At 44.8% G+C, this 16657-nt stretch overlaps 1 protein-coding gene across 1 annotated transcript; it reads left to right on the forward strand.

Annotated features, from left to right (window-relative positions):
* Window positions 1-716: 716 nt before the first annotated feature.
* On the forward strand, window positions 717-8889 carry LOC144108390 (sodium-dependent dopamine transporter-like). Its single transcript, XM_077641637.1, has 4 exons — window positions 717-732; window positions 4905-5005; window positions 6088-6243; window positions 8674-8889. The coding sequence occupies exons 1-4, from the start codon at window positions 717-719 to the stop codon at window positions 8887-8889; spliced, it is 489 nt and encodes a 162-aa protein (XP_077497763.1).
* Window positions 8890-16657: the final 7768 nt, after the last annotated feature.

Below are 16657 nucleotides of genomic sequence, written 5' to 3' on the forward strand. Positions count from 1 at the left end.
AATTACCTATCGATCTACTCCAGATGGCGGTCATGAAACGAATCAAATTCACACCAACTCTCCGCTGCCACACATACACTCACAATCACATAGGGTTCTCCAAGATTTTGACAAATAACGCAACAATTTTGGCTAAATTTAGTAGCTAACACAGTAAAGGTGTAGCTAAGAGCAGTGAACGCATACTCTGCCACGTTAACCACAGTACTGATCGTCTCAATTTTTTTTTAACAGTGCAGTCACACCAACAGTATCATTGGTGTATACAGATTTTTTATTTGTCTATTGTCAGTCTGGTTCCACCCACTGACTGCAGGACAAAGGCCTCTCGCATTGATATCCACCTAACTGCGATAAAGCGTTCCGCAGTAGTTTTCCTTATCTAATCCGCTCACATGATTCTGTGCGCACCCTGCTAAATTTTCTTTCTCGTGGAATCCACTGCGTTATGCAGGTCAACCGTAGTGTGCTCTCTTCATTAAGTATGACCCGTCAGGTGCATCATGTTGTCTTACGCAGAGACGTCACTGACTCGAGTTCGCGGTCTAATACATGCAGCTCTCTATGTTGTTCGTATGCTACTCTACTTTATTTTCCGTAGGCATTGCGCTGCCTTCAATCATATTTCAAAGCATGTAGTTAGCCTCGACGCTTCGGCTCTGTGCGCGAACACCCGCTGGATACAATTTATTTGATTATTTATTTCAAATACCCTCATGGCCCTGCAGGCACGTACAATAACACAGATGACAAGAAATGAAAATACCTTCGTATGTTAGAGCACTACGTATGGCTCATTGCACTGAGTATTACAGATTTCAGTAATTGTGCACATCCATGTGAAGCTAGAAGAAAGAATACGATAAAAGAGAACAAAAACCAACAAGGCAAACTACAAATCAGCGACACCAAGTTCATGCTGCACTACGAACCGAAGTGCACACATGTCATGAACGAGAAAAGCAGGCACTTAACTTCTTTTTTAATGCTTGAGGTCATTGAATGCCACATCTGCTGGCCAGTGATTCCACTCGGATGATGTAAATGGAATGAAAGAATTTAAGCGAGCGGTAGTGTGACAAGGTGGAACGCCCATTTTGCATGGATGGTCAATTCACAATGACACATAGGTGGGTGGGAGGAGCAAAGCGTTTATCAAAACCGGATTCGGGTTGTAGATCTTAAAAAAAGATAGAGTCGTGAAATTTTTCTGTGCAATGAAAGTAATGGTAGTGACAAAGTGTTTTTCATTAGTGTGGCACAATGTGCGGTCATCATTGTTCAGGATAAAACGAGCGGCACGGTTCTGAACAGCTTCCAAAACAGATATAAGTGGATTATCTTGAAGGTCCCATATCGACTCGGCGTACTCAAGCTTTCAACGAACGGGTGTTTTATAAAGAAGAAGTTTGACTGAAATGGGTGCATTAGAAAAGTTTCTTTTTATGCAACTAAGCATACGGTTAGCGTTTCCAGTAATGTAGGTGATATGCTGGTTCCAGGATAAGTTGTCAGATGTACGCCGAGGTATGTATACGAGTGTATACGAGGTAAGCGGGGCTAAAGAAGCATTTTTGATGCTGTAGGAGGCTGGTGGCAAGACGCGTTGACGTGGAAAACGGATGGATTTGCATTTTGATGTGTTTAAAACCATTTTCCATTTAGTGCACCAGTCAGTAACATAGTTAAGATCTGCTTGCAAGAAATGGACATAATTAGTGTTTTTAATTCCACGGAACAGTATGCAATCATCTTCAAAAAGTTTGATACAAGATTTTATATTGTTAGGCAGATCATTATTGTACACAAGGAATAACAATTCTTGCCGTTCATAACCCGAAAGTACGTTCCGCTTGCACCCGGAACCAGCCGTCTTTTTGTTTTTCTTGCCCCGATCTGTGGAGACATTTTTTGTAGATATGTAGAGGTAGATTTTTACTTCTTCCCACTGCTATTCACTACCTGCCGTAGAGGGTTTGTCCCTTCCAGACAGTTCAACGTGAACCATTTTGTCCTATCTATGACGGAAGCCAACAGTCACAGAGACCAAGGAGCTTAGGGGACGTCTTTTTTTTAATTTGTGGTTTTCATCAGAGGGAGATTAATAAAATCAGAAGAAAAAGCTACATGCCGCCGGTGGGATCCGAACCCCGGACCTCCGAATTTTGCGTCCGGTACTCTGCCAACTGAGCTATGACGACGCCTGTTTAATCTTCTGCTTTCATGGGTATTCATATGTACAGTGTAACCGAACCTTGAGAGTGTTCACCGGCGCCATCCTCGTCCATAGCGGCGGACGTAGTACGTCCTGTATTACCGCGAGTCCCGTGTAGGAACGTGATCGAATGGTGAGGGCGGAAGATATGCGAGAACCCTTGTATGCTAACTATGGCATCAACACTGCCAGACTCGAGGTCCTCATTAAACTATTCACGAGACAACCGAAGTCCAATCAAACCACAAGTTAAAAACGTCGGAGGGCACTTAAGTCACCTTACGTGAACGAATAATAATAATAATTGGTTTTTCGGGGGAAAGGAAATGGCGCAGTATCTGTCTCATATATCGTTGGACACCTGAACCGCGCCGTAAGGAAGGGATAAGGGAGGGAGTGAAAGAAGAAAGGAAGAAGAGGTGCCGTAGTGGAGGGCTCCGGAATAATTTCGACCACCTGGGGATCTTTAACGTGCACTGACATCGCACAGCACACGGGCGCCTTAGCGTTTTTCCTCCATAAAAACGCAGCCGCCGCGGTCGGGTTCGAACCCGGGAACTCCGGATCAGTAGTCGAGCGCCCTAACCACTGAGCCACCGCGGCGGGGCACGTGAACGAAGGCGGAAGCTTGTGTTTTGAGGAAAGGTAAGGACGCAGTAGCTCACAGATATCGACATCTCGGTGGACACCTCAACCGCGCCTTCAAGCATGCAACTGAAGGTGCATGTGTCATCGGTCCAACCCCTGTCGCAAGTCTCAGAACGCATGCAATTGAAGGTGCATATGCCACTTGTCTGAACTCCTGTGGAAAGCTATCCTCCGAATTGAAATATGTAACCTATATGCAAAATGCAAAGAGAAGTGCTATGACATTACCGAGAATGCGGTACGGCGAATGGTTGATCAAAATTTTGGTGAATGCATTTGGGAATACTGCCACCACATCCGCTCCTCACTTCAAGGCCATATGAAACACACGCCGAACAAGATACCGAAGTGAGTAGTAAAGCTCTTGCTTAAGAAAATAAAATCCCCTAAGCTCCTTTGTTTCAGTGACTGTTGACTCCCGTAATGCCTTTACGATCACTTCTTTCCATTTCCTTGTCTGCTTTGTCCTATCTAATATTGCAAAGACAGCACCGCAACCTCGATACGTAGATTAGAATTCCTGCGGTTAAAGTGGTTTATTTCGCTCTGTACCTTTTCCTTGGGTCAATACTTGTTTTTGTCCGCATTGAAACACGTTGTCTATAGAGCGTTTATTTGTTCAATGCTAATTCCACATCGCACATTTTCCTTTTTTTTCAGTCTCTTCTAATGACTGTATATATAGAGCCAGATCGACTTGTCGACATGGAGCGAAAGCCGACGACGAAACTCATTCTGCTGTCCTTCGTAGCATGCATGTTTCTTAATATTTGCAAACGCCAGCGAACTGTCTAGCCGGGCACAGTGGAAAATATAAAATGATGCACTACGATGATTTCAATTCTGTAATTCACAACCCAACCGAGGACAGAGAGCTCGTACCGTTGATTTCATCATCACCATCAGCAGCAGCAGCCTGACTACGCCCACTGCAGGGCAGAGGCCTCTCCTATTCATTTAACCATGTCCTTTGCCAGCTGCGCCCACCATATGCACGGAAACGGTTCTTCGCATGATGCGTTTGGTTCACCTCGGACCGGCTGGCGGATCAGCTGGCCATGGTGACTCTGGCTCAAAATCTGCTTTACGCCTAGTGATGGAGTATATACTGATTGTCATCCGCCTGGACGTAGCCGCACTGCTACAGAGAAAACATACAGACTGTTTCACCTAAGATTGTTCAACAATTTTTAAAAATGGCCTTTTTGACTTAGAAGGGCGCTTTTTCGGCATAGCATTTTCAGCGGTGTACTACATCAGAATACAGCTGAGACGCGCTAACTGCGGTGCTTACGGTATTTATTAACGGTGGGCTGCACGCCTCTCAATATTTCGGGAGACTAACAGTAATGGTCGGGAGACGCACTGTTCAACATTAGTTAGAAAGGCTACTAGTTAGCGCGTCTTAGGTCTATTGTGATGCGCTACACCGCGAATAATGCGATGCCGAAAAAATCGCTCTTCTAACTAAAAAATTCTATTTTTAAAATTGCAGAACAGATTAGGTGAAACACTCTGTACAGCTTTCTTTGCAATCTAGCTGTTTAAAAAAGTGCGTCCTAGTGCGGGGCTCGAACCTGGGACCATCAGCTGTCCGGAGTCGTCACCCCCTTAGCTTAACTTGCCGTAACGGCTTGCGAATGGCAGAGCAGAATTTCATACTACCACTTCACCCCCTTAGCTTAACTTGCCGTAACGGCTTGCGAATGGCAGAGCAGAATTTCATACTACCACTGACTGATTTCGTACACTTTCTTTTTGCATTGCACGATAACCGCTCCAGTCTCTAGCGCGAACGGCCCTGGTGACACACTGGAAGAAAAAAAATTCTTGACAGTGTTTATGCGTTCGCCTCGTAAGTTCACAGCACAACGCAGGCTAAAGACAAGAGGAGGAACTTCGCAGAACGGCGAAATGCTTCGCGTTCACCACAAGGCACTTTTATGACAGCAGCAGTGCGTCGTGTATGTTATGTTGCTCTGACGCTTTGTTCTGAGCTGTGCTGGCCACTTAGTGCACAAGCATCCTCGTGTCCCCGCAGGCATTCGACGATTCTCGTTCGATGCGGAGTTCATGCTTGGCCGACGCCCCAACATCTATTGGAGGACATGCTGGGTCATTCTGTGCCCATTTGCCCTGGCGGTAAGTGTGTAAGAAACTGGTTCCGTGGTACGAAATCGACGTATACCCTTTGTGCACTTTTGTTCCCTTTAGTGACCCGCCGCGGTGTCTCAATGGTTATGGCGCTCGGCTGCCGACCCGAAAGACGCGGGTTAGATCATTGCCACGGCGGTCGAATTTCGATGGAGGCAAAATTCTAGAGGCCCGTGTACTGCGCTATGTCAGTGAACGTTAAAGATCCCCAGGTGGTCGAAATTTCCGGAGCCCTCCACTATGGCGCCCCTCATAGCCTGAGTCCATTTGAGAGGCTAAACCCCCATTAACCTAACCTGTTCTTTTTTGTGAGCACTGGAAATATACAGGGTGTTTCACCTACTACTTTACACAATTAAAAAAGGCCCTTTAAATTATATGAGCGCTTTTTCGGCCATAGCACTGTCAGCGGTGTAGTACATCAGAATACGGCTAAGACGAGCTAACTAGCAGGCCCAAGAACTTTTGGCTACATCATACCAAAATACATGCGCTTTCAAGAAGCTTGCAGGCAAAGTAACCTCTCCAGTGCAAGCAAATCGCCGAACTAGCCAGAATTTGTTGGACCACAGCGTCGAGGGTAACCGCATCTTTGAAATTCTAAAACTGATATGGGTATTGCTTATGGTGGGATACACGCCTCTCAATAGTTATTAGCCTAAAAGCAATAGTTAAAGAGTTAACTATTCAATATTAATCAACCAGCCTGTTAGTTAGCATGTCTTAGCTGTATTCTAATTCGCTACACCTCTGACAATGCTATGCCAAAAAAAGCGCTCGTATAATTCAAAAGTCCTTTGTTCTTAAACTGTGTAAAGTCTTAGGTGATCCACCATGTAGAACGCTGAAGTTAAACTAATTCACTGTTTTTTGCATACAACGAGCAGCCGAGTGAATAGCATTCGAAAGATTGCTGCTTCATTAGGGTTTCTGGAAATGAAGCAGCGCATTCACAGCGCGTCACTTCCCGAAATTAATGTGAAAATACACTAAGCGTGTGTCTTGCTTGGCCCGAGAGTTCAGCAGTTAAATGGCGCGCGCACGTTTTGCTGTTGCTTCTTCCTCCGCAGTTCGCCTGCCCGCACAAAATAAGGACGATCAAGACTCCCGTTTTCTTCAACGTTACCATACCGGACCAGTACCAGGCCCTCGCCTGGATCATTGGCTGCGCCGGATTACTCCAGATACCGATCGGCGCTTTCTCTTCCATCATCGAGAACATTCGGGTGAGCGCCGAGTGCCTCCGATAGGCGCCGCATTCTCCGGGGGGTCTAGGTGGCGAACTGGTTCCGGTCAATTGCCTTTTACATTCCCTTACAAAAATGATCTATAGAAAGTCTATAAACTTTTTATAGACTCTATTGTTTTCTTATATTTATTTTTTTCTGTACGTAGTCTCTCGACCGGTTAAAGACAAAGTCCACTGAAAGTGTATGACCATAAATCTATAGATTGCTTATAGACTGTCAATAGCATTTGTATTGCATATAGACTGTTCTCTATGGTTTGTCTGTAGACTTTATAGTCAAAAGTCTAAGAACAGTCTATAGACTCTAAAAAAATTATTGTAAGGGTTATGCGTGATCTTTTCTTCCGGAGCTTATACTATAGGCCTTACCCCTCCAAAAATAAGGGATGCTACAACAGTACTTCATAGCTTACTCACTCCTCTGTTGTTGTATGCTGCAAGAGACTCTTTGAATGGGCCGGTAGCCTACACGTTGTATGGAAAAGTGATGTACATTTTTATGCGTTGGTAACATATTACTGTTTCTCATCCATAGTGTTGCTTCGCAGTTGTCGTAAAAACTGCAACACGATTTTTTCTTTTTCGCATGAGCCGCTGAGGAGTGCCAAATGATTGCCACAAATAATATTCAAATAATGCGCCATGATTCCTAAATTACTCCTACGCTCTCGCAGCATCGTCACTGTGGGCACACGCTGTTGCATGAGCAGTGACTAAGAGAGGAATATCTGCTTTCCCTTCTAAACTCTGTCGCTTATCAGCGGCTTTCACGATTGTCAAGAGCAGGGAAGTTTGTTTGCCATTTACAGGCGCAGCAATATAACTAGTTCCCGCCGTCAGCTGTCGAACAGTTGCCACCAGCTGAATCCTGTATTTAGCCGCCTAATGAACACACTTATTTCAAGAAAAAAAAATCTGTCAACATTTGTAGGGAGCGTTAATCATTCGGGATAAAATGTTCAGAAATAAATATTTCCGCCCATTTTATAAGAAATTGTTTATGATGGCATTTTTTTTCATACATATATCCTGAGATTCATATTAGTAAGCAAAGTGCTAGATGCGCTCGTTCGGCGAGTGCGTTCATTACGCGAGTTAGTACGGTACATATACGACGCGCCGTAAATGCTCGTTTTCACTGAAAATCGTTTTTGCGCCTGCAATGGTGCTGCTTTTTTAAATAAGTACAGACACAAAATTTGAAACGCAAAAAAACGAGATAATTTCTTTTATGGGTGTTAGGAGATTCCTTGTAGAAAGTTTCAGTCGCAGGCGTTCAGCGGAACTTATCTTAATATGATTTTCAATGTTGCCAGAGCCGCCACTCGGCATTTGCACCCGGAGGATGTGACGTCAAGGTGCACCTTCCCCATTTACTGTGGCGCCACCGAACCCAGTGGTTGTTCGCGGGAACAAACTGTGCTTACCAGCAACGCTGACGTCACGAAAATGTGGCAGCTCCGCTTGATAGGTGGGTGGTGACGTCTACGTGCCCTCCAGAGCTGGCGCTGACTGAGGCTGAAACTGCGGGTGCAAAATTGTTTTGAGTTAATTCAGCTCATTTTCATCATTACAATACCCGTAGACCTCTTTCAAGCAAAAAAAAAACACCTAAAAATTTTGCGTCTGTACCATTTTAATGCAAAATTGATTTGTAGGCAACGCGCCGTATTAAAAGGGAGATAAGCATAAAGTAGTGGGCGAAGAAGAACATGACCTCGATAAAATACAATTGCTTCAACGGATGATAGTTTTAAATGCATTTATGCGCAAGTTGCCCCCAATGATTAGAGTACCTGTCTGGCAGCTATGAAAGCGAAAGCTTTACTGGCCTAGTCGAGCCAAGGTCATCGGCGCCGCAATTTGGCCTTCAAGTGGAAGAGAAGTGGAGGTGTGGCAATCACGTAACATACCACGTCACTTGCTGCCGCCTTGGCAGCTCTGGCCAAGTGACTAACCACGTGACTCTCCGTTTTAAAAAAAAAAAGGAACCGGCGCCGCTGTTGCGGCATTCGCCTTGCAGCTCTCGATATGGAATGGAGCGATGCCGGCCGGAGCCGTCCACGTCGTCGGGACGATTTCGCTGAACCCCACATAGCTGAGCTAAACTGGAAGCATTTTTTTTACAATCGCCCCTAATTAATCTTCTGTTAATATATTTGGCACATTTTTCTGCATCTGACATGTTCTTATGATGCCTTTATTTTTCTGTTAGCTGTTTTCGAAGTGCAGCCATGCGGCAGAATTTTTTAATGCACGAACAAAATAATTATTACATTCAATGTTCATTCAACTAACCAATTAATCAACGCGTTAGTCATGTTAGCAATCAATCAATCAATCCATCAATCAATGAAAGGTAGAATGTGTCGAGATACTGCGCTGTGTGGACTTCTTGTCCTCGCAGTTCCCGCTCCGGGCCTTCCAGCCTGAGTACCTGTGGGAGCCAAACACGGTGAACCGGGTGAATGCCTACTTCGAAGAGATCGAAGACCGGGACATCGGGGTGGGTCAGGAGTTCAGCGGGGCGGTGGCTCCGGGCATCCTGTACGACGCCACCGAAGTGCTGGACATCTCCATGGACCAGGACGAGCCCCTGGCCTTCCGGCCCTTCATGGGGTGAACGACTTGCCCCCTGCTAGTCGCAGGAACCTCGACAGCGGCATTATTTTCGTGGCCCTGACACATTCTCCCGCTGCCTCTGCCCTATATACTCCTGCGCATTTCCGGAGGACCGGATTCATTTCCCCTATTGCGCAGTGTTTATCATTTGCATTTATATCGATACACGAGGATACCAATAAAAAAGAACCTTTTTCACTATCGATACACAGCTAATCACATTTCCGTTTATGAAGTTGCTGAATATAAGTAACTAGGCCTATAGATATCTAATAACCCCTCTTGGACCAAGCATGTTGACTGTGTTCAGGCGAATGCTCTCCGAACATTTGTCTTATGACTCTAGATACGCCTCACGAAGCTCGAAAAGGGTACCGAAACTTTTTTATTACGATGCTCGATCCATATTAGTATACACAGTGATCGTCTGGGATCATTTTACGAAAAACATAACATAAACAAACATTGAGGTTGATATACGACTTATGTGGACGAGCACGAGTCAGTGACCTGCTTAAAAGAACAGGCTTAACGTCTACTTACAAAATAAATTGCGCATTTCGGTTGAGATTTTTCTTTCAGCTATTTAAGAATTCTATCGCGAAAACTTGCAATATGTTTACTTAATCGTATCGGTATCATGTTACAAATCCCCACCATCTGATAACAAAAACTCGCGGGTTAATGCTTTTAAGTACTTTTTCTTTTTTTTTTCTAAGGACCATCACTCCCTGGAACAGTCTCACTGATAGTTGTGATCCAGAAGACATTGCATTTTTCTGAAAAGCATTTAAACTGTTGTTAATTAGCTTGCCGCAGTATTTTCTTTGCTGAGCCTGTACGTATGCATTTTTCTTTCTTTTGCGTGCCTGTATTTTTGTATTTTGGAAGAGCTATATTCCCATCTTGCATGAAATCGTATTATTCATAAATTCATTAATAGATACACTAATTAACGTGTTTCGACTGTCCTGATGGGCGACACCTGGCGAACAATTGCTCATTTCTCGAGCAGTGAAATCTACGTAGGAATTTTGCGTTCACCCGCCTTAAGGCAAATCGAGGAAATTGTGCATATTACCGTGCGTTTAAAAACTGTGACGTAGAAACCACCGCACTCTTCGAGGAGCGAGGCTTAGCTGCTTGCTACGCTTAGCTATCTCTCATATGTGACGTGCATTTTCGCCAACGCGATTGAAGTTGATTTCGAATGAAGTCGCATCCAGTCACTTTCTGCAATGACGTTACGGTTTATTCAAGTGGTTCGAAGGGGTTCAAACCAACCCTACTGCATTCGAAGACTTAGTCTGCAGTCAGCTGTGCTTTAATAAAGCATAAAGAACTCTTAGGGAGCAGGTGGATAGGCACCATTTCCGAGGGGTCGTGTTAGTACCTCAGCCTCTACTGGTCTCTTGTGTTAGGCACTTGTTCCATGCAATGCGGTTCCGGCGGTGAGTGCGATACCTACGAGCAGCAATCCCAAGCGCCCCGAGAAAAGTAAAAATTGGCTGGCGGCTTAGCATTGCTCAGCACGAGATAATGTGCGAAAAAACCGTTTTCTGCAGGTGGAAATCATCGCCACGTACCTGAAAGCGCGATTGAGGTGTCCAATGACCCAGGGAGCCAGTTATGCTGGTCTTGAACATTTCATCGTCAATGACAATTTACCCAGTGTATACGCCGGCGTCCCATGCTCCAGTGCCGCGTTTCTGTAGCCATGCTGCCAACGCCAATGCGTATTGCTCGATTGCCGTGTTTCTGCCAAAAGGTTGTCCACCCCAACGCATGCAGCGCACGTCTCTTTCACTACCGCCTTATAGCTCAAAATGAGAATATTAGTGACAGTAGTATTAGTTGATGAAGGTGGCGATGTGCAATGCACAGCGTGAGAATTTGCAGCAGTTTAACGCGAGGCGCGTTTGGCTGTGACGAGTGCCATGTGCTCTCGCGCAGTGGCCAGCGAAGCTGATCTGTTACCGCCGCCACAGGGCCGAATCCCTGTCCCGGATATTTACTTGATTTTTACTTTTATTTGTTTCATTTGGTAAACGCCTACAAACGTCGCAAGATCTTGCTCAGGGTTTACCCATCTCAAAAGCGCTTTCGCTTATTAATAACAGAAACATTCGCCCTGAAGGTATATTTATAGATGCCAATGGCAGCTCGATTAGCGATAATGGCACTACTGCGCCTCGCAGGGAGAGGCTGCGGCGATGACCGATTGGTCTAAACGGTTAAAAAAAAGCGAATGGTCTAAAGGAGTGGCTAAGCGAAGCTAATCTGGTCACGCAGTCGGGGGTTCAAATCACGCTCAAGGCTGTGTTTTTTTTTCTGCTCGCCTTTCCTCCGAGTCTCGAGACAACGACGCCCACGGAGAGTTTTGTTCCGTCATGGAGATTCTAATACACTAAAAGCTCTCTGGTACGTGCCAGTCTATCTGAGCAAGACAACAGTGACTGACGTAGCGCTTTGCTTTCAGAGTGCTGCTCTTCCCGTTTGGCAACCAATTCCACATATCCGAATATACGAAGCTGTGTCTTGTGCATATGCTCATTGGCGACCGTAAACATGCTGGTTGAAAAACTTGGATATCTGCAGGTAGCGTCTGCTTTTCCAATGTGCCAGTAATACCCTCTAAGGACATTACTATGCCGCACAAGAAAGTAATGATGATGTTGATGATGATTCTAGATTTTTATGGCGCAAGGGCATCTGTGGCCAAGCAGCGCAATGGCACAAGTTATTTTTTTTTTTGCTCAAGGTGGGGTCAAAGGCCCATTTTTGAACCATTTCACCCCGAATAAGGCGAGCACCAGACCGGGGAAAACCTTGTACCCATTGTACAACCGGTGAGTACCGGGCGGCACTGGGAAACGAACCCCGCACCTCCCGCATGCGAGGCGGATGCTCGAACCACAAGGCCACCGCTGCGGTACCACGCAAGAAAGACGTATCTGAATGAATATAAGTTTCCGCCGGTACCCACTGCATTGTGAGGGTTAGCAACGCGTGCTTGCAGCTTGCACCTCGAGTGGGTTTATGTCCTCAAGTGGGATTATGACCTCGAGTTAGATTCAAACCCGTGGTGGTAATAAAATAGATCAGCTTCGCTTGCCGCTGCTGTGTATCACTCAACCATCGGCTCAGGGTTTGATCCTAGTTGTTATACTTCCAGCTTATTTATAGCGCTGTGCTTTGGACACCGTCGCTTTCAACAACTTTTTTCCATGCCTTTCGCGCTTTCCTTTGCCAATAGTCTTCTTCATCAACATTCATCTGCTGCCAAATGCCAAAACACGCGGGAACTTGGGCACAAAAACCAGACGCCATCTGAGGTGCACGCCTTAGGCCACGCCGGGAGATTTTGTTTCTTGATGTCGAGTAAACCCGGCACAGTGAGCCTCCACGTCAGCTTCACCTCTGCCCTTCACACTCGGGCATACGAAGACTGGGCAGGACCCCGGTGGCGAAGCCAAGCGCTAGTGCAGTGCCCTGCTGGACTTTGTTTCGGTGTACCGCATACTAACCCTCACCTAAACCTCTCACTTCTCAGCTCATACTAACCCTCACCTAAACCTCCCCTCCTTAGGACTCGGGCGATCATTGCTAATAATGATTGGTTAGTGAATGCATGTACAGCTTTCCAGGGCAAAAAATTTTGAAAATTTTAAATCTGCAAAAAAAAAAAGCTGTAAGACGCTGTTATGGAAATATCGAAGGTAATGGTCCATTATTCTGATATGTAGCAAAATCTTTCTTTTACAGTGTTTCCATTGATCGGATCGAACAGTTAAGGCTGCCATAGAAAACCAGTGGGGAACGCTTTTGAGGATATCAAAAACGTGAATAAACAAATATACAAGACTGCCGTCGGATGATCTGCGGCTGTATTGATTGTTATAGTGAAATCTTACATTATATGAAAAAATTGCGTTCATAAACTGTTTCTCGTTCAAAAACGCTTTTGTCCAGCATTGCTGCATTTGAACGAATGATTTGAATTAACAGAGCCACCTAACAAGCACTGAGAATTTTACACGGAACGGCGATTGATTTGAACCTGTGCAGCAGGACAGCAAATAACTAAAAATGTCATTGGTGTGAATGAATTCAGTTCGTTCACTCAAACCGCTCACGAAATCTGAGCCAGCCTGCTGTGACGTTTTCTGCCCACCAAGTGCATTGATCGCAGGTAGGTTTTTTTTCTTTTCTACGGCTGCGCACCCAATGGTGCATAAAGTGTCTTGTTGGCCGCATATCTGTGGCAAGAGCAAATATAATAAAAACAATACTTATTCAATTACATTTTCTTATTATAACCCTCTCCGCCAAGTAAGTTGAGGTTTAAAGTAGTCATGGTGGTCTTTGAGCCATTGACTAAATCGAATAATTGGAATAAAATTGGTAATTACTCTTCTCACGCTTTTCACGAGTTAATGGCCAAGAAACACCACTTATTTCCCCAGGGCAAGTGTCATCTTGCGGAACGGAGCGCATTTTCATTCAAAAATAATATGAAGTGAGTTTTAAGAAGCCTGCTTTGTGAAACATATTAGCATCAGGCTGCAGCACATGTGACTTACACGGACGATGCAATGCATACCGGCAGAAACTTAGAAATGTATCTGTTAACGAGGATAGTAGTTTCTACGACGCAGTTGTTGCAGCGGTAATGTCCACAATTTTAACGATTTGCCTTGAGGATGTTAAGCGCAACATTGCTACCTAGGCATCACAGCGCGATAAATAAATTGTCGCCAGGAGTCACCGATCAACACAGTTATAACGCGTTTATTAATTAATTTTATTTATGCATTTACGAATACCGCGATGTTGATACAAGATTTTAGAAGGTGAGAACATAGCTCTCCCAAAATGAACGAATGCAGGCACGCACAAAAAAAAAACAAATGCATATGTACCCGTTCAGAACAGAGAATAACGCGGCATGCTAATTAACAGCAGTTTGAAATCCTCTTCAGATAAATTCAATATGATCAGCATCACAACTTGATCAGTGAGGCTGTTTCAGTGGGTAGTGATGATCCTTACAAAGAAATGATACTACTTAAAAACATTAACCCGCGTGATTAATGATGCCATTTCTACTATGATACCTGGAGGAATAAGTAAAGATATCGGAAAATCTCATGTTAGAATTTTTATCAATTAGCCAAAAGAAAAATTTCAACCGAAATGCACGATTTATTTTGGAAGTAGACGCTTAGCCACTTATTTTTTAAGCAGATCACTGACTGGTGTTTGTCCATATGAGTTGTATATAGTAAAATTCGCTGCTTATTTCTGAACTATTTCTAGTAAGTGTTTTTCGTAAAATGAAAGACGTTATTAGATATCCATAAGTCTAGGTAGCTATAGTCTCTAACTTCGTGGGGGAAAACATTATTAGCTGCGAGCCGATACTGAAAATGGTAATTTTTGGCTGTTATTTTCAAATACAGATATAAAAGCAAATGATACAAAACTTCACAAGAGCGAGAAATAAATCCGAGGGTCCGGGAATGCGGAATAGTAGGAGCAGTAGCAGGGGGAAAATGTTTTCGGGACACGAAAACAATGCCGCTGTCGAGGTTCTTGCGACGAGCACCCGGCAGGTCGTACATCCCATGTCGGGGCAATGGCTAGTGGCCCGTGCTGGTCCATGGAGTTGACCGGCGCCTCGGTGGCGTGGTACAGGACACACGGGATCTCTACCCCGCTGGAATGCTCTTCCACCATGATGTCCAGGTCCGCCAGCTCTTCGAAGTAGGCATTCACCCGGTTCACCGTGTTTGGCTCCCACAGGTACTCCGGCTGGATGGCCCGGAGCGGAAAGTGCAACGAGAAAATCCGCACAGCGCAGTATCTCGTCACATTCTACCTTTCATCGATTGATTGATTGATTGATTGATTGCCTGTCTAACTCGTTGGTTACTTATTAGTAATTGTAATAATTAATTTGTTTACGCACTTAATATATTAGAGAACCTGCCACCTTCTCCTCTACCCCTAGATACTTTCTTGCGCCATGCCTTCAAACCACAAGCTTTGCGCCAGCGAAAACGCGCTCTATTTTCTCCGTGTTCGCAACCTCTCTCTCGTGTTCTTACTCGGAAGGAGGAGGTATCAGTGCGCCGCAATCAGCAAGGCTGTCTCCGACCATTCGTCTTGCGTCATCAGGCGGCGTTACAAACTTCTACGAGCGGCTGTCAGGTGGACTAACTTGGCTTTTAACCGGACCTGTGTGATGCGGTGCCACGGTTTCTTCGGGAATTATATTCTTCAGAGAGGTCAGCCTGCGGTGAAACGGTGACTCTAGCTACGAAAAGTGGGCCAAGGTCGATCGCTTCACCGGCAGCCGTTGCGTCTACGTGAGCGAAAATGACCTTCACTCTTCTAGCTTCCTCCTCAATTCGGTTCCCCCTTTCTTATTATGCTACAGCATATCGCGGGAGACAAAGAGAAATGTTCCCCTTCCCGCGTGGTATTTTAATATTTATGATTACTTGTCAGTTCGCTTAGCGTAGTTCAAAGTGAGCAGTGCCGTAGTCTTCCTTCCCTCATATTAGCTTAAAGAGGCTAACATTGTTCCCAAAATAACCGACTAAAGGAACTATTCGATATGTAAGGAAATAAAGACACCCCAATATAGCCCCCTTTGTTAGCATTATCAGCTTTAATCTTCTATATTTTTACTAGCCTGTATTGAAGTGAGCATTTCTGATGTCTTGTGAATGCCACTAATCACCGTATACAATAGACTGTGCGTGAAGCAAGAACACAATACTTATTATAATTTCATGTTCTAAATCCCCACCTCCCAGCTTAAGCATATTCATAATGGCAAAGTCTCCATTAAGAAATTAATGCCCTGCCCGTCTCGCTACAGCGCGAGGAGGCATCGCCTTAGAAGAAGAAAGAGCGGAAGAGATAAGCAAGAGAGAAGTTGAGGCCTTGGTGACACTTGATGTTGCTAAAGCCTATGACAGCGTTGAACACACGGTCCTTATTGACAATCTTGCTCAGATACATCCACCGCACTACATCTATGCTTGGATTTGTGAATTTTTAAAAGATATATTTTTCTTCTGTACAGACGGATCTTTCTGTTCTAATACCTATGTTCAATCAAGAGGTGTGCCGCAAGGATCTGTTTTGTCTCCACTGCTTTTCAGCATATTCGTTCGGGACATACCCATTCATCCAAACATTGCAATTTATGTATACGCAGATGATATAGCTTTTTTCGTATCAGCAAAGATATTCATGCACTATACGAGTGTTTGCAGGCATACCTGAATGCTATTGATGTCTGGTTTAACCATTTTAATTTATCACTTAATGTCAGCAAATGTGGCGTGCTGGTATTTCCGCCCGACACTCGTTTGTACATCTCGCTAGTATACCGCTCCACTCCAATTCCGCAGGTGGAGTCGGTTAAATACCTAGGCGTTACTTATGATCAAAGCTTGGACAGGCGGCACCATATTAAGAATAATGTTATTAAACGGGAACGTGTCTGGGCCGGTTGACACGCGTTGGCAATAAAAAGTTTCGCATGCGTCGTGACACGTTACTGTTGCTCTATAAGGCTTATATGAGACCGATTCTGGAATTTGGTTGTGTCTTGTTCTCTGGTAGCGCAAACTACAAGCCGCAGCCATTAGCTTTACTGGAAAGGCGTGTCATACGGCTATGCCTCGGGCTCCCAAAATCAGCTTCAAACGCTCTCCTTTATCTGGAAGCCCGTATCCCCGATCTCTTTTCCC

Source organism: Amblyomma americanum, chromosome 10 (assembly GCF_052857255.1).
Source record: "Amblyomma americanum isolate KBUSLIRL-KWMA chromosome 10, ASM5285725v1, whole genome shotgun sequence".
Lineage (NCBI taxonomy): Eukaryota > Metazoa > Arthropoda > Arachnida > Ixodida > Ixodidae > Amblyomma > Amblyomma americanum.

What these genes read in the sequence shown, in the direction of transcription:
- LOC144108390 (XM_077641637.1), top strand. An exon ending in TGTGCCCATTTGCCCTGGCG is followed by an intron (nt 5,006 to 6,087) that starts GTAAGTGTGTAA and finishes CTTCCTCCGCAG; the next exon opens with TTCGCCTGCCCGCACAAAAT. An exon ending in CCATCATCGAGAACATTCGG is followed by an intron (nt 6,244 to 8,673) that starts GTGAGCGCCGAG and finishes TTGTCCTCGCAG; the next exon opens with TTCCCGCTCCGGGCCTTCCA.